Source organism: Hydra vulgaris, chromosome 02, assembly GCF_038396675.1.
Source record: "Hydra vulgaris chromosome 02, alternate assembly HydraT2T_AEP".
NCBI classification, from domain to species: domain Eukaryota; kingdom Metazoa; phylum Cnidaria; class Hydrozoa; order Anthoathecata; family Hydridae; genus Hydra; species Hydra vulgaris.
In genome coordinates, this window is record NC_088921.1 from 14,583,862 (window position 1) to 14,603,579 (window position 19,718).

A 19,718-nucleotide genomic window follows, 5' to 3' on the forward strand; every position below is an offset into this window, starting at 1 on the left:
GTTAAAATGTTATTTAAAGTCTTTGCATGGAAGTGAATACAAAGAATTTATTAGGCTAGAAGCAGAAGAAAAAACATCCCCTACTTCAAGTCCTTTTCAAGAGGCAAAAACACAAATCATTTTCAAAGACGCTTTGCTTAGGAATCAAAAATGAGTTTCTTCTAAATTTAAATCAACGAAGATAGATAATTTAGTTTCTTCTGTTGAAGGTATCGGATTTAGACAACTTTTACAGTTTATTGTGTAGAAATATCAGCAAAGAGGAAGATATTTTTTTACTTCATTCATTTGTAATGAATTATATCTTAAATTGGTCCGCAAGATAGTTGATTTAATAAAAAAATTTACAACAATCTCATTTACTACCAATATTTGGATTGAACCTAGCTCAAATGTTTCCTTATTAAGTTTGATAGCGCATGCGCATCGCTGAAGATTTTGAAAAAATTAAACTTATTTTAAAGTGCCACCCATTTAATGGTCGACACACGGGAGATGTAAATCATGAAAAATTTAATGAGATGCTACTAGAATGACATATAACCCCCCCCCCCCAAAAAAAAAAAAAAAGTTCACTTTTTCATTCGTTACTGTGAACCAAATATGAAACGTGTAAGAAGGCGGGCTAATATTCCTGATGTCAATTGTGTCGTACATCAATTACAACATTGTGTAAGAACTATGTTAGATTTTAATGAAGAATTACAAAATAATAATATCGAAAGGCAATAATATTTAAATATTTCTTCGCATTTTAATCATTCTCAAAATGCTGAAACGCAACTCCAAAAAAAGGTGCAAATTCAACCAAAAAACATTAGATGTGGTGCAAGTGCCTACTCTTCGCCCTTTTGAAAGGTTACCAAAAATATGAATGAGAGTACTACCAGCATTTCATCAGCACTGTGAATCAAAGAGACCGCCAGGTTTCATGTCGTGGCACTCATATAAAACCTTTTGAGCATAAAAGCATTTGTCCTGTAGGTTTCGAAAAGTAAGTTTTTAAAATCTGGACAAAGTGCATAAGGTCAAAAACGGGGAAAAAGAGTAAACCTGAGGAGGTCTTCGGCCTAATTATAAAATTAAAAGTTGTTTTTTTTAAATATTATTAAATTTTAGTTAGTAGTTAATGTGTTACGTATGTATGTATGTATGTATGTATGTATGTATGTATGTATGTATGTATGTATGTATGTATGTATGTATGTATGTATGTATGTATGTATGTATGTATGTATGTATGTACATATATATATATATATATATATATATATATATATATGTATATATATATATATATATATATATATACATATATATATATATATATATATATATATATATATATATATATATATATATATATATATATTAGTACAAATATACACATAAATATAATCAAAATTAAATTCTTTTTGCTCCAAAATCCACCACTGCTGAGAGTAGCCTGTCGCCATGATCTGGATGCTCTTTTTGTCTCTTAAATCTAGTCCATGTTGGTTTAAACTTTGCATGAATACTTTCCCCGCATTGTTCAGCAAAGTTTCCAAATCCTTGGTTATGGTATTCCACATATGGCGGTACATGACACAGTAGAATGTGAACTTTCCATGTTGTATTAATTTTTTATTCAAATTTAATGCAACCCCTTGTGCAGAAAGAAATGAATTCTTTAAATTTATTATTGCTTCTTTGAAGCCAGATTGTAACTTGTTAAAAAAACAACTATTTTTTACATTACGAAAATCTTTTAAACACTGAACAATTGGAATCAAACATGTAAACGACTCTAACATTTTTATTTCAAGGGAATCTAAGTTTTCTAATATTTTGTTTGAATTGTTTCCATCCCAGCCTCTACCTTGATATCCTCTCTGAATGAAATTTTTTGACTTCAGCCAATCATTAAATCCTAGCCAGACATCCAACAAAAAATTTCCTAGCAGTAAAACAAAGCCAATTAGTAAATGAAGTTCAGGTGGAGAAACTGGTTGCTCAATTAAAGTATCTGGATCTAGACCAATATACAAAATTCGAGGATTAACGCAGTTCATGAAGTCTTTCATGGGTGATTTAACTGATTTATTTTATAAATACTTATTGTACCATTAATCAATACTGCCAAGAGTTCGTTTTGTCCCTGAATCTAATGTGGATATTCCCTCACACCATAAACAAACTCTTTTTCCAGAATGCCCAGATAAGCCAAATAACGCATTTCTACATTTTAGGTCAAAAGCAGCATAAAAGCTGACACATTGCAAATTTAACTTTTCTATAATTTGCCTCAAATTATAATTGGATTCAGGAATATCTTCGAAAATAGCTAGAAATTGTGATCGTTGTACACCACTATTCAAAAACTCATCTGAATCATCACTATTCTTATGACAATCAAAGATATTGATAATCACTTTAAAAAATGAACCACCGCCATCCAATGAAATTCTTATAAAGACTGAAGTTGGGTCTAAACCACGTAATTTTAACAAATCTAGCACAAAATCTGATGTATTTTGAACATATAAAAGATCTCTTGAAATTACATGGCCTATACTGTCAACAAATGCACAATTTTCTAATTCAGAAAGATGACCAAAAATATTAGGTTCTATGGATAGTTTACTTCCTAAACCTTTGCGTAAAGTAGCAAGCATCTCTTTTGTTTTTCTATTTGACAGCTCTAGCACAACCTGTAATTGCTTAAATATTTCAAGGGAAAGCTGTTGGATAGAACTTCTTTTTGCTTTATTTTCTGGTGTGCCAATTGTGACTTTAAGAGGATTTCCTCCTGTAGATAAACAAAAAGTAGATCCATCAACCAAATTTTCTGAAGCCATTTTACTTTTTATGATTCCAGAAACAACCTAAATATAATTTGTACTAAAATATAACTTTTGTAGTTAATATTTATGTAATATCACCGAAAACTTTTTTTTACCGGCTCAGCTTAAAGAGAACCTAGTAGGAATGCTAATGAAATAATATTAGTCACTGCAGTGTTGGGTTTACAGTTATTAGGATAACCAGGTGCAAGATATGTATAACAAAAAGAACATAAGCTTGATTCAGATTTAGGTAAACTAATTGTCTCATCTTGAAGAGTGACGTTGGCACTGGAAGAACTCCTCAAAAGAGTTTTCCACTCAACCTAAATATGATTAATGATTTAGAGTTCATAGTTATTGAAAAAATAACTAATAGCAATTAGATTAAGCAATTGAACCTTCCGAAATTTAAAACTATTTAACTACCGAACTGAACTATTTTCTAATCGAGGAAATTTATTAGCTTAGTTAAAATACGGGGGTAAATTAGATAAAATTTTATCTAATAACTGCATTATTATTAGTTAAAATAAAAATTAAAAACTAAATTTATTTTTAAATAAAGTTTTTATCATATAATTATTAAAGATGTATAAATTTAGATGCATTATATTAAAAAAAAAATCTTATAAAATAAATTATAAAACCTCCTTTATTAAAATTCTTTTTAGCGGTTTCCAGTGATAAAGTAAATTTTTTTTTCAAATTTTTAATTTTGAGATTCGGCAAAAAATTAAAAAATTTTATTACAATTTGAGAAAATAGTTATATCTAAAATTGTATGATAGCAACGCATTTTGATTTCAGAAATAATTTTTTTTTGAAACAATATGGATAATACTATTACATAGTAAGGATTTGGTTTGAGTGCCACGGCATAAAACCTGGCGGTCTCTATGGTTCACAGTGTCAGTAATTCCACTAATATACACTCTAAAACACTAATTACAATTGAAAAAAAAGTAATAAATATAATTGAACGAAAGTAATAAAATCATTGAACAACTAAATTCAAGTTTTGCGAACCTTTATTTTATCAATTATTTTTTAATTGCCACGTATTTAGATCCTCGTTATTTAACAAAGTAAATATAAAACATGTTAAATCTAAATTGGTAAGCTTACTTGGCAGCACAAACAACTCTTTAAATTATGCAGAAGGTAAAGGTGCTGAGGCTTTTGCTAAAAAACGGACAAAGCTATCATCACTATCAGCTAATGAACGAAAAAGAAAAGTCACATCAATTTTATCAAATATATTGATGAGTAGCAATGATGAGTATGTTAACACTAAAACGAACACCCAAGTTTTTGATAATCTTATTGTATGGAAGTCATAAATTAATGAATACAATAAAGAAAAACGAATTCTAATGAGTGAAGATCCCTTGCTATCGTGGAAAGAAAATAAAAAAAAGAAAAAAAGAAAAAAGAAATAAAATATAATAAAGCAACAAATTTTGATAAATTTCATGTTTATTATGCTATCAATTTATTTTACATTAAATACTCCTGAAGAACAAAAAAATCTGTGTGACTAAAAAAATGAAAAAAAAAAAAATTTATAAAACGTATTCCGTACTTCCAAATTTTATAAATAGTTTGTTTATGTTATTTTTGGTATAATCAATAAAATCAACTGCGCTTATTTTGAATTTCTGTGAATATCTCTTGTATAATGATATAAAAAAATTCAATACTTTTTGCTGGCTTAAATATCAAAGCTTATATGTAACTGTACAAAAAAACCGTTCCGTAGAAAAACAAATATTACTTCTTTTGTTAAATTTTCAAATTGCATATAACTTTGCATTGAGTATGCTTCATAGAATAGGGACATTCCATTTGACAAGAAACACATTTTGAAATCTTTTCACATTTATAATTCAGCTTTGAACGCAGGATTATCTAGTAATTAACATATTACAAAATGTTGCAACATATCTTAATGGAGAACTAAGAGTAAAGAGGTAGAAAAAAGAAACAACAAAAGGAAACTTGCGTTCAATATTTCAAGAGTTTATACAAAAACATTTTATAATAACAAAAACACAGAGCATGACAACTGACTTTTTTTTTTCTAAAAATTTTCTTTTCTTTTCTTGAATACTCTTTTTCTTTATGTGTTTAATTTTTACCACGAATTTTTTTTTTTTTTATCTTTTTTTTTTTAATTATTACAATAAAAACAAATGCCGCAATCATTTGCATTTTTTCGATGCCACAATCCACTTTTATTTGGTTAAATTATTTGACTTCAATACTTTTTCTTGCTTGTAATGTCAGTGTTTATATGTAACAGTACAAAAATTACTGTTCACTAGACAAACATAAATTTTTCTTTTTTTGTTAAAAATTTCAAATAGAGTATTAATATTCAATAGCCATTTTTTATATTTAAGTTAATGTAATCTGCCGAACTTATTCTAAACCTTCAAAAAGTGTTTAATGGTTTCAGCACGAAGTTTTATTGGAGTTATGTAATAAAAAAAGAAAACAGTTTCCTCAAAACTTAGGTTGAAACAAGTCATGAAAACAAAATCTCATTAGAGTTCATATATTGACATAAAACATATTTATAAATAAAGTTCTTCACCAGTAGTGTCGTGCAACTGCATATCAACGGCATATAAACTTTGTGTTTGAGTATGCTTTAAAGCCCAGGACATAATATTTTACAAGAAACACATTTATAGATCTTTTCGAATTACTTTAACAAATTTGTTTTCCATTTCTTTAAATTAAAAACAGATAAAATTCCCATCACCAAAATAAACTTTATTTACATTTTGAGATTTTTACGAGTGAAAATTCTCTTGTATTTTGATACCTTTTAAATGCTCTGAAGAAAACTGAAATAAAATTATGTTCCCGTCCTGTGTTGATATTAACACAAGACGAGTATTGATAAACTTAGTTTAACATTACTTTGAAATTTATTTCAAAAACCTGCTTGTTTTGATTTTAATTATGTTTTTCAACAAAAGCCTCTCTTTCAAAATTAGCGAATCAGATTGCTCATATTTCTGCCTATTCTGAGCCTGTATAGGGTTTTAAAATATGCCCTCCGCAACATCCCTAATTTACTGTTGTCAACTTACTTTCCAGCCCATCTAAAAATGGTAGCTTTGTGAAATGGTAACTTTGTGAACTGCAAATTTTAAAAATAAACTAAATACATCTTAATCATTGAAATTCTACAAAAGAAACACTATGCGCCTGCTGAATTCAAGCAACATTTTAATAACATTCAAGTTAATCAATTACCCTTCAAGCACAAGTCTTTATTTCTTATTCACCAAAAATATGAACTGAAATATTCATTCGAGTCACCAGTGCTTTTTGGACAGTCCAAGAACGTTTTAACAAGTTGCGGAAGATTCTTTAAAGTTCTAAAGGTTTCTAAAATCTACAAGAATATTCTGGAAAATTCTCAGACTTCTAGACAATTTTAGCAGTATAAGATTACTTTAGAATACATACATGCAACAATTAATATATTATATTGTAAAAAATATATTATATAAAATCAATATATTTATGCAACAAATAAATACATGGTATCAACTTGTTGAAAAAACAATACAGGTATCAACTTTTTAAATGCTAGCTAAAAGACATATTTCTTGCCATTTGAACTTAGTTCTAATTGTATAAAGTAATTCAAAAATTAAAAGAATTGTTTATCATTTTACGAAATACACATAGGGTCGATTAGGGTAAAGTGAGCACCTTGGTTATATGAGCATACTAAAAGACTTCTAAGGTGTGAGCAGTGAAGCCTAAGTTGCTTGAATTTTTTGAATTGAATTTACGTGGTGATAGCAGAAATCAGTACAATTAGCATATAATTATAAGCAGTAACTAGTGGCTCTCATCTAATTAAAACATTTTTGCGTTGTTAAAATATTATAATGACGCATGCATAAATCTATAGCGCGAAATTTTGATGCTTAAATAATAAAATTTATTTTTTCAAAAAAATTATGTTAGCTAAAAATCCGTTTCATTTTTGTTTGAAAAATTCTTGATATGAACATACTCAAATTACCAGAGGTGGAAAAAGCAAAAAAAAATTGTACTCAAGTAAAAGTACTGTAACTTGAGTGAAATTTTACTCAAATACAAGTAAAAGTTACCGGTCGCAAAGTCGAAAAGTTTACTCAAGTAAAAGTAAAAAGTAGCTAATTAAAAATGTACAGAGTCAAAGTTACTGCGTTACTTTTTTAACAGATAACAAAGCTGTCCAAAAAAAATAATAATAATGTAGTCTATTCTTTTATATATATGTGTATAAATTTAAACTATAAACTTTTTGTTAAGTTTGAAAAGCAGTTGGTTTTTTTGTCCGCTTTGCAGTAAATAAGAGTCCAGCACCGCTGAATAGACGCTCACAGGAAGCAGAGGCAGGAAGACCAGTGTTCAGTTTAAGAGAAAGGTTTTGATGAAATGAGTTCAAGAAATCCATTTCTTTTGAATTGCAAGCAAGGTACCCATCAACCTTCACTGTACCTTGTGATCTTCTCGATTTCATTGATGAGAAGAAATCTTCTTCATCTGATGAATGTTGCCCAAACTGCTCCACTTCGGCCATCAGGTCAATGTGTTGTCTCCCATTAACCATACCTGTTTAAAAACAAAACAATACATATTATATTTTTACCAATGCAAAGATTCATTTTACTGTACTTAAACAACAATGGATAATTAAGTTGTAAAAAAGTAGACAAAAAAGATTACACTATGATATAAAAAAAAGGAAATCATACCTGCTCCTATAATTTCAGTCCTTTCAGTTCTGGGTCTTGCATCATTCTACCAAAACGTATTTTGGATACCATCCTGAATTGCTTTAATAAGAGGCAGACACATTTTGGAGGATGTCTCAAGGCAGCTGAATTTTGTTTGTAACTGAAAGATCACTGGCAGGAGTTATCCCATGTGTGTGTTGGTCTTAGACTGAAGAATGCCCATTGCTTTACAAAAAAGTTTCATACAAGCGCAATATTCCGTCAGGAAAACAATTACATCTGGATTCAACCTGTAGGACCCATAACAAATGCAAATTTATAGACATTTCTTGCAAGAAGAGGTGTGAAATAAATATTTAAATTATATAAGAAGAAGAACTTCAAGCAATTATTTCCATCAGTATTTTTTTATACTTATTTGATTACACTGAATAAATTGTATAAAAAAAGCTTACATTTTTACTTTGAATTCTCCACGCACACTTCTGATAGCTTTGGGGCTTTTTACTTGTATGATCCTTAAGATTCTCTCCACCGCCATGTATTTCGAGTTCCACCTAGTCTGATTTGGCCTGATGAGCTGGAGCTTTCATTTCTCTTTTACAATCTCTGCTTCCAAGTATAACCAACCTGTCTTGTTCCACATTGCTTGGCATTTCCAAAAGGCAGCTCGTGATAGCCTTTTGTATGTGTTATTGTTTTTTGATTGTAAAAAGTGAAAAGAAACCAAGTTAAAGTAGTTAAAAGTCGTCATGAGCGCGCTCGACAATTTTTTAAAACAATTTCAAAGTGTCATCTTTATTAAAGAGAGCAAAACTCTAAAAAACAAAAAAAGAAAACTATATATATTTTGAACTATTATATTTAACTGATATTTTTAAGAGTGCGTTTATTATTACAAATTATACGATTTTAAAATACGTCATTATGTAATATTCATTTTATCACTTAAAACATGTTACTTCTTCCATCTTGCTAAAATAAGACATAATTATATAAATAACTATAATTATATAATTAATTGAAATAACAACTTCTTGTTTCCATGTTTGTTATAGTACTTTACTTTACATTTTGTTCGTAGTTTAATGTATAAAATGTAAACATTGTAAAACTTCGATTTCAATTTTCTTTTAAAATTTTAATAAGAACGATTAATGAACGATTATAAATTCAAAACGTCAGCGGTTCACGTTGTTGGTGACTTCATAACTTCATTTAAAACATTATTGAAAAATATAAGGAACTAAGTTATAAAACAAACGCCATTTTTTATCAACTAAAAAAATTAAATTATAGTATTTGTGAATTTAAACAATACATAATAAATTCTTTTACTCAGTAACGCATATGATTTCAATATGTATTTTCAAATGTCGCAAAGTACAATACTTTAGAAAAAAAAAAAGTAAGTAGAAGTAAAAGTACACATTTGAAAAAATGCTTAAAAAGTTGAAATTCACAAAATAACTACTCAATTGCAGTAACGTGAGTAAATCTATTTAGTTACTTTCCACCTCTGCAAATTACCCAATATTTTTTATTAAAATTGCCTAGTTTAAAATTGTGAAGTTGCAGTGGTTTTACTTTCTTTTTGAAAAAAAACAAAACACAGTAAAAAAATATAATAACTTTTTACTTAAATAATGTTATTTTTTTCAGCTAATTTAAAGTACTCATATTTAGGGCTGATCAAATAATGGACTATTTAAATTATTTAAATAAATAATTTTTGGAAAATTATTAATATAGTTCAAATAATATATATAAAGTTCAAATAATTATGGGATCATTATAAATATTTGTTCTTATTACAAAGTAAATTGGTTCATGTTAAAAACTAAGGACATCCCTTTATAAGCAAAGATCTTCCCAAAGATATGAAAACTATTTATTTCTGGTTAAATATGACCTTAAAAAATATGTGAATCATTTCATCACTTAGTGATGTTCTAAGTTTATTAATGAATCAGCCAGCAGCGCTGAAGCATCTTTCAGCTTCCACAGATGAAGGCGGAAAAGTAGAAAGGGCTGAATTTAAATTTTTCAAGTCTTTTGGTCAATTATTAGACGCTTTAAACAATGCAAATTCTTTTTTAATAAATAATGTTATATTTTTAGTTGGTGAAGCCACAAAAGTGTTAGATAAATATTCATAAAGTTCATAAATTTTCATCCTCTTTTGCGACAATTCCTTAGATTCTGGAGTAGCACTCTTGTTATTTGAATCAATTGATGGGCTATTTTCAATTGAGATTATATCTTTCAAAAAAGTCTTTGGTGTAAATCGTTTACATCACCATCAGTCTATTTAGTAGGTATGCCAAAGATACCAAGAATATCTGATCAAGATTTAAATTGAAATCTTTCATCTTTTTTATAATCATTTTAAATGCTTTCTCTGATGTCATAGAACCATTAATCCAGGAGATTGAACCTGTCCTTTTCCATAAAAAACGAGTCTTTGCTTTTTTATAGAACTCAATGTCATAAGCTAAATCGGACTTTACTTTTTCGCAATACTTCAAAAGCATACTTTTCATTCCATGTCTAATACTTGGATTTTTTAAGTTTTGTGCTGTCCAACCATTTTTAATATCAATACTTTTCTCTAACTTAAAAATTGGAATAAGATCAACTGCAACAAGTCTACCAAGAACTAATAATAAGGAAAAAATATGTTGCCACTACTCAGTCAAAGAATTGACTTTGTTGCGTCGAATTGACTTTGTTGACTGGACAAGCGAGAATAATTCATATTACCAAGTGGTCTGGGTAATATGATCACCTCTGCAATTTTTTTAAATCCTCTCTATTTTTAAGATATAATTTTGGTTGCCCAAATATTTATGTAGATTATGAGTAGTAATCCCTAAACAATGTTTATTCGCAAAAATTTTGAATCTAGCATATTTATTTTTAAAAATAGGGGAGAGTGGGGAGAAGTGGGAAACGTAAACTTTTTTTAGGGAAACTGCAATCCCTTTTTTATTTTATGTATAAACTGAACCAAACAAGTTTGTACGAATAAATCTTTTTTTCAGGCACCGATTCAATCCCCTTAGGTTTCCAGCCAATTACAACTAAGTATATAAATTTTTGCTTTTAGAAAAACTGTGTCATTCGGGTAAAGCCAGACAAATGTTAGTAGAAATAGGACAAATAATTTTAAAAAAACATTTTAACACAAATTTTTAAATAGAAACTGATAAAATCAAAAAGTCACCTAATCGACATAAAAATGTTCAAGAGCTTTCACCAATCGAAATAATGGCAACGGGAAAAAGGTGGGCATAAATGTTTCTTTTTTCTGTCCCATTTCATCCCAATGTAAATACTTTTTTAAGGTACATTTCAAAATTTGGGCTTCTAGTCCACGCAGGTAACAAAGCAATTTTGCTAAATAGAGGGGAAGAAATTTAATTGTTTACATAAAATAACAGTATTTAGGCTCTTTAGAAATTTCAGGCGGTCCTACTTCTCCCTTCTCTCCCCTATTTCAATTTTTATTTAAGGCGTTCATAATACTCTACTTTATACTAAATGCATAAACAGTTGTTTTTTTTTTCATAATATACTTTGCTGTTTTTCATAATATGCTTCGCTGAAAAATAAAAAGAAACTTTTTTAAACACAACAAAAGTTTTCATAAAATAAAAATAAATAAACAACATATATAAGCACACAGGAACTCAATATATAAAACAATATATATAAACAGACAGGAAGAAGATATGGTTGACCAAAGTCATCACAATCTTTTTATAGAACCCCTATCAGGACTTTTAACAAGTGTAAAGTGAAATGTTACAAAATTTATATAAAACTCTGTTAAAATATGAAAAAATAAACATCTCCTTTATAGAGTAAAATATGGTAACTTCGCCACTTTAGAAATTTCGCCACCATTTGGTTTATATCCACTTTTATAAAATTAACTTTACTCAGGAATTAGAATTTTTTTATAATTCAAATTTCTATCAGAAGAAAAACAAATTTCCTATCAAATTATGTAAAAAAAAATCTTCTTTTTGAGAAAACTTGATAAGAAAATTAATTGAGAAAAATAATCTTTAAAAAATTCTCATAAAAATCAAATTTTTATTTTCATTAAAAATTTTAGAGACAAAAATATTTGAAATTTTTCAAAGAATCTTTGTATTGTTTTTTTCTTTCTAATTTTGATCGTTTCCAAAGTTATTACGGAAATACTAAATGGGGGAATTTCTCCACCTATTTATATTAAATAGTAATGCGCTTTGATTGGATAATTAATATTATTTCCCTGCCTCTTTTTTTAGCAATTAATTTATGAGGTCATGTTAGTCTTATGCGTTTTTAATTAGAAAATTTTATTAATATGTCTAATTAAAATAATTTAGGAAAACAATTAACAAATAAAGTAAAAAAATAATTAGTATGCGCTTTGATTGGATAATTAATTTCAACTTCGTCTTCTTGTTTTGATAAATAATTTCTAAGGTCATGGTTCTTAATTCAATTCCTAATAGTTAAGTCGATCAATTGTCAGCAACAATGCTACGAAATTACAAGAGAAAATCCGTCATTATAGCGAAGAGCCAACGGAAATAGCCGTTGCAAAAGTTAAAGCTGGCGAACTGCGTTGTAAGCGAGCTACAAAATTATGCTGTATACCTTGAAGGACACTAGGAGGAAGAATTCAATATCCAGAAAAGATAGCTGGGGCTGGTACATTAACGAATCTTGGCTATGTGACTGAATCCTTACTAGTTCACGTGCTGCAAGTTCTAGGTGACTGGGGCGATTCAAAGTTGTAGTCCAAGCAAAAAAAGCGAGTCAAAGTTGTTGTGAAGGGAAAAGCGTTACAGAATCATTGATTTTTGAGCAAGTGAAGGTAGCAAAAGAAGAGTCAGAAGCTAAAAAACAAGCTTAAAACCAAAACCATCTATCAAAGCAAAGAAAACTGATGATTGGCAATGAAGAAGATGACCACTGAAAAACAGAAATTTAAATATAGCAGAGAATAAATGCAGTAAATCAAAGTGTCAAAAGCCATTCAATAGCGCAACAACTGATCAGCAAAACCTTTGGTCGCAATATGAAAAAAGTTCTTGTCGAAAATGGTGTTTGTGAAAAATGCAGACCCAAAAAAAGAACAATAGAATTTTATTGGTAAATCAAATGTTGAAAACAATGAGTTTTTGAGTTTTATTTCTTTATCTCTCATGTATTATAATTTGTAAATTGATTTGTTTTTTAAGTTCTCATGATTATTTTAAAACTCTTTTCTTAGTCAACTAAACCCCCCCTCCCTCCCTCAGGACCGCCTTCACGGCTTTCAAATATCCTACATTTCTAAAAAAAAAAAAAGAAAAAATGTTGGTAAAAAAGGTGGAGGGGGGACATACCCACTCCACCTTTTTAATAAGTGGATATATTTTTAATAAGTTTAAAAAGTGGGTATATTTTTAATAAGTGGGTGCATGACCATTAATACCTCTCGGTATCAATGGTCATGCACCCACTTATTCAATATTGTTACATTTCTTTTATTTAACTGATTGTAAATGTGTTTTTAAGATTTATAGTTTATAATAAAAAAACTTACGTTGTAAATAACATAAGTGGCGAAATTCCCCCAAATTTTATTTTATTGATTTCGTCATTTTTTCTGTTCTAATTATTTTTTAAAAATAAAAGTTAAAGTATGTAAAGTTTATAAAAATAAAAATAAACAATAAAAAAAATTGAATTTTCATTTTTAAGTATCAAGTTATTTAAATTGAAACAATTAATGGCAAAATTATCCCATATTACTATATATGTAGAGTCGAAAACAATAAATAGAATAAACTCATATAAATATAAATGAAGCAATATCAAAAATAAACCATAATATAAGAGATTAAGTTTAGCAAAAAATTTATCAATAAAGGTTTTTTTATCAAACTTCAAAGCTTCCATTTGATTTCAAAATTTCTCTTTTTATATGTAACTTAAATGAGTTTACTGATTTCACCATATTGAAATTGTTAATGTTAAAACTGATGCATATCTTAGGCCCTCGATATGTTATGCTGTACTCTTTATATTTAATTAATTTATGAGGCAGTGCGATAAAACAGAGTTCCTTCTTAACACAATACAGTTTAAATACAGTTAATACAGTTTAAAGACAGTTAGAAAATTTTAGGAGACCCCTCAAATAAATTTACATTACAAACGTAAAAACTTGAGTTTTACATGGGATGCAGAACGCTTTGCTTTAGCCTCACTTGATGGGGTAAACATTGGCTATACCAACATTAACTTACGATCTTGAGTTTTGCAAAAACAAATATTTCAAGGCCGTAGACAACTTTTTTTGATGTTTGAGCTTTGAAACATGAAAAAAACTCCATACTTAAGTATGTTCATATATATGAGGAACGTGCATGCTATGCAAAAAATTGCGGTGATTGGAGACTGGGAACAACAAAACCAAAAACGTTAGTCCTCCCCCCAGCAACAAATAGGTGGGCATTGAGTCAGATTTTTTTTTTTTTTAATTTTAAACTTAAATTATATTTATTGACGAATTTCAAATCTGATTTAATTATCTCTTGTTGTTCTTGTTTTACAGTATAAAAAAAGATTTATCTTTGATATTATCTTTCCCTTTTTTTAAATTATAAAAATAAAAGAAATAAGCTATATTTATTAATCTGCACAGAATCTTAAAAGGTTCCTTATAAGAAATAAACTTCAAGAGGTTCTTGTGATTTAATGTCTTATTTTTTTAATAATGAAATATTAATTAACATTTAAATAATATGCTAATAAAATTTTATTACAATCTAAATAATCAATGTAATAATAAAGGCATTAATCAAATCATTTTTGTGTAAGATCTCAAAGTTATTATTATTTTTTTATACTTATGGCTGTATTGACATTTTAAATGTTTAACTTATTTAATAATCTTTATTAAATAAATCAAACATTTCAAATGTTTGATTTATTTAATACACTGTTCCAAAAAAAGGCTTCCTACCTTTTTGAGGGATGATAGTATGTACTTAGAGGATCAAAAAAATATTAAACTCAAAATCACTGATTGGCGAACGAGAGAAAGGTTCAAAGAAAATAAAATCAGTTGTATTAAAAAAAACTTCTGTATTAAGTAAAAGTAACTCTACATACATAAAAAGCAATTAAATTCACTGTCAACAAAAAAAAGCGAAAAATCTTTTTAAATTTTTTTTCTGGAGTAAAAGCGAACAAAGCCTTCGGAGTTTTGTAGCGCAACACAAACCTAAAAGTCGCGTAAAATTCTGGGAAAAGTCGTGTATACGTTTGTTTACATTTGTGTTTTTTAGATTTGTGCTTATTTGAAACAAAAAACATAGTTTTTCATGACAAAATGCCTAGTAGGGCAAAGACTCATGAAGAAAACCGAAAATGTATCTGCTTTCTTTGTTTCAAAAAGGCTTCTAGAGCACTGACTGACAATATGAAACAGAGATCACAGGTTATTTTACAAAAACAGATTGATTTTCAAGATCCAAGAGTCCCTCTTGGTGTATGTGAGGCCTATAGATCATTACTTAGAAGATGTGATAAAGATCAGAAGGTCACTTTGCCAGAACTTCACAACTTTAATTCAATCAGTCTAGAACAAGAGCTTTGTTGAAGTTACATCAAAGGACAGACTTGCTGCTGAAACAGTTGCAGTGTCAGTCATTTCTTCATCTAAAGCATCTACACATGGAACAATTCGTCTTAAACAAGCACAAGAAGGCAGTCCATTTCCAGTCCTTCAAGGTAAATAATGTCTATAATGTGATTAAGAAATATAAGCAGAAACTGGGTTCAACCTTGAACAATGTGTCACAGACCCGTATTGTAGAAAAAATTTTGCAACTAACTTTCAGTCTTTTGGGCAACAACTTGCACCTGAATTCACTCACTCTGAGGTTCTGTTTTTATAAGAAAGCAAACAGAAGAACCAAAAGTAGTTGCACATTGCATTAGTGCAAAGCCTCTTCTAGAAAAAACTCTACTCAAAAGAAATATTTCTCAAAACCACCTCGTGAAAGTGGATATAGATGGGGGAGGAGGTTTTCTCAAAGTCAGTTTAGTGTTATTGATTTTCAACAAACCCCACAACATGTCACTAGAAGACTTCTGACTCGTCAAACTGCAAAAGATTTCAGTGTCAAAAGGAAGCTTTTACTTGCTGTTTGTGAGGAATTTTAGAAACCTACGAGAATGTAAAAACAATCTTAGAACTCGTTCAAGTGCACCAAATAAGTTTCTTCTTGTCTTGTGATGTGAAACTTGCAAACATTATTTGTAGAATTTAGTCACATGCTTGTTCACATCCTTGTACATGGTGTGACATTGATGAAAAGAATCTTGCAAGCTGTGGAACTCCTCGAACTTTTGGTTTTGTCAAGAAAAACTTTGAAGCTTTCTTTGCCTCTGGGGGTGATCACAAAAAAGCGAAAAGTTTTAACAACACTATTCATTCTCCAATTTTCAGGGCCGCCGAGAGCCTTTAATCCGCCCGGGACAAAACCTTTTTTGGCGCCCTTTTAGATTTCACTTCATATATATCTTTTTTGATACTTCCGCTTCAAAAGTGATAAGACGTGTTTTTTCTGCGTAAGATTTAACTTTTAAATCTAGTATTTAATATATATTTGTTTTCCTAGATTATTGTACTCTCTTTTAAATATATTGTAAAGTTTTGTTTCAGTCTAATTTTTCCTTGTTAATTAAGGTTTTATTTTGTTAAGGTTTTTTTTTTTTTTGTATTAACTTAAATCTAGTATTTAATATATATTTGTTTTCCTAAGTTTATTGTACTATCTCTTTTTAGTATATTGTTTTAAGCTTTTGTTTGAGTCTTTTTTCCTAGTTAATTAAGGTTTTATTTTGTTAAGGTCTTATTTTGAAATAATTATACAATAATTTATAAATTTTTTTGCACATATATATATTTTTCGAAGATCGTCCTTTTTCTTTGTTTATACTTATTCGGAATTGTATATATTTTTGACTGCTATATTATATTGACTGCTATATTATATTTGACTGCTATAATATATTTGAATATTTTTGGTTTTATTTTGTTTATCTACTATATTGTGATTTGTGAAACATCTTCCTAACTTTTATTTTATTTTATTAATACAAACCGCGTCGCCGAAATGCTCAAGGTGGCATTAATCTCTGCGCTCACACCGATAATTAAATTGAATAAAGAAACCGAGGCTAAACTAACTGCCTAAATTTACGATCTCAACAAGAAACTGGAAGACAAGAAATCTATTACCTACGCCTCAAAACTCAAAGGAAACGCACCTGAAACAGTCAAACACAGAAACGAAATAATAAATATTGTTGCTGCCGAAAACAAAGACAGGCAGGATCGTTCCATGAATATCATTGTGGTTGGTCTACCCAAAACCGAGAACAAAGACGACAAGACAAGCGTCACGGAGTTCATCAAGGCTTGTGGTCTTGATGACTTTACAATCAAACAAGCTCGACGCCTAAACTCAAGTAAAAAACAAACTGTTCATAACTCTAATATTATTCAAGTCTCTCTTGCAAACGAAATGGAACAAACCGCTGTTTTAAATCTCTGCAATCGCCATCAACTACAACAATTTAACGGAGTTTTCGCACGAGAAGACAGAACTCCGGCTCAGCAAGAAGCGTTCAACGAAACTCGAGCTAGACTTAAAAAGAAAAATGAAGAGCTGAAAGATGCTGGGATTCTCGACCAACCGTTTCGGAATGTCATCCACAAAAGAACCGGTCAAATATGCTGTATTGATGTCACATTGTCAAACGAGCAAAAGAAATATGTGTTCGCCTCAGCAATTACAGCTCTCAACGAATATCGAAAAAGTAATACAGCAGCTACCACAAGAACCGCTCAAGAAAACTCGTCCGCCTAAAAAAAAAACACACCAAAATAACGCCCAGCATTCCTGTAATAAATAAAAATAATCTATCTCCTGTAAATCTCCGCTTTTGGGCCAACAATTCATGCTCGCTAAATAAAAACAAACGCGACGAAGCCGAAGTCCGTTTACACAACTTAGAAGTTAAAAATACTCCTCTCATTTTATTCTTCACCGAAACTTGGTACAACGGAACAAGCGACACGGTTATACCAGGCTATCAAATTCATCGAAGAGATAGAGACGGAAGAGGAGGTGGCGTGACCATTTATATACAAGAAGAGATAACTACATTAGAAACCAATTTTGCACAATTGAACTCAGACTCCATTGAACAAATGTGGCGCATTATTAAGCTTGGCAACAACTCAATTCTTCTCGGATGTATATATCGACCACACGACCTAAATGACGAAACTCTCAAAAACTCTATAGCATCTATCAAAGCTTCGAAAGCTGCCGCCCAAAGGTTAGAGTGTGATTTCATTATAATCTATGGGGACTTTAATTTTAGCAACACATTTTATGAGTATATTGAGATTGGCGGTGGCGTGGCGACAACAGCGCACGTGCTAAATGAACGACCAGGAGACATGAAATTTCAAGATTGCTTAAACGAATGCCAACTCACACAATTGATCACCTTCAAAGCATATCGTAGTAACAGATTTTCAGAGCCGAACAATACTCTAGACCTAGTAATAACAGACAAACCAGATCTCTTGATAGAAATAAAAGAAGAAGACTCGTTCGGGGACACTCCAATGGGACAATCTCATGCCCTAATCACGGGTCGATTTGTTCTGAACGACAAGATAAAAGTACCACCAGTCATACAGCGAAAACGCTATATCTGGAGCAGAGCCGACTACGCTAATTTCTCGCTAAAATTAAGTTCAACCAATTGGAAAAGCTTATTCGAAAACTGCTTAGCTAACGAATGTTACAATCTATTCCTAGAAGTGTACGACGAACTAGCAACAGAACTCATTCCGTCGACTACCTTACCCTTCAAGAAGAAACACGAACCATGGATAACAGACGAAGTTTTAAAAGCTATTAGAACAAAACAAGAACTTTGGAATAAATATATTGCCTCTGGTCGCCATACACATAGAGAGCTCAAAGACAAGCACAAAGAAGCATGCAGAAATGTAACCAAAACTTTGAGATTAGCAGTGTTAAAATATGAAGAGAACCTAGCTAATTTATATAAAAACAACCCTAAAAAGCTACACGCTCATATCAAAAGCAAAACCAACTCAAAATATGTATTCAACTCCATAGAAACAATTGATGGAACAATTTCAACAGATCTTCAAATTATTTGCACAACCCTGAACAATTATTTCCAATCAGTATTTGTCAACGAGCCAGACGGACCTGTGCCGGAATTAGAACCCCGAACTGACAAAAAATGTATATTAGACAAGAATATCTTTTCAATCAACGATATCCGTGCTCGACTCGCAAACCTAGACGAATCTAAATCTCTTGGTGTTGATAACGTTCACCCTCGTGTACTCAAACACTGCGCAGAAGCTTTCGCATTGCCACTAACATTAGTTTTCAAGAAATCTTTCTCAACCAGCACTATACCAGACCTGTGGAAAAAATCTAACGTCACGCCCATTTTCAAGAAAGGAAGCAAACTAAGAGCATCAAATTATAGACCAGTTTCTCTCACATCCATACCATGCAAAATATTCGAGAGTATATTACATGAAAAAATAATGCTACACTGTAACTTAAACGGTTTAATAAGCATAGCACAACACGAATTTGTTCAAAGAAAAAGCTGTTTGACTAATGTCCTCGAAACTCGCAATTTTCTCACAGAAGCTGCACACAAGAAGTATCCAGTCGATATGATTTACACTGATTTTGCAAAAGCATTTGATAAAGTCCCACATAATCGCCTATTGAGCAAATTGAAAGCATATGGCATCAGCGGGAAAGCACTAATGTGGATAAATGCTTGGCTTAACAATAGACAACAGCGTGTTGTCATTGATACTCACTCAACTGCTAAAATATTCACATCAGATTGGAAAAAAGTTACAAGTGGCGTCCCTCAAGGAAGTGTCCTCGGCCCTCTCCTTTTCGTACTATTTATAAATGATCTGCCGGACAACATTACCAGCCAGTTCAAGCTCTACGCAGATGATAGTAAAATTATGAAAATGATAAAATCGAATTAA

General features: G+C 30.1%; 1 protein-coding gene across 1 annotated transcript; it reads left to right on the forward strand.

Annotated features, from left to right (window-relative positions):
* The first annotated feature begins 17,855 nt into the window (after positions 1-17,855).
* On the forward strand, positions 17,856-19,718 carry LOC136075868 (uncharacterized). The gene has a single exon (XM_065789307.1). It carries the CDS (start codon positions 17,856-17,858, stop codon positions 19,716-19,718), a length of 1,863 nt encoding a protein of 620 aa, XP_065645379.1.

Bases quoted from the DNA above. Each gene is read 5' to 3' on its own strand.
- LOC136075868 (XM_065789307.1), top strand. From the start codon at position 17,856: ATGTGGCGCATTATTAAGCTTGGCAACAACTCAATTCTTCTCGGATGT.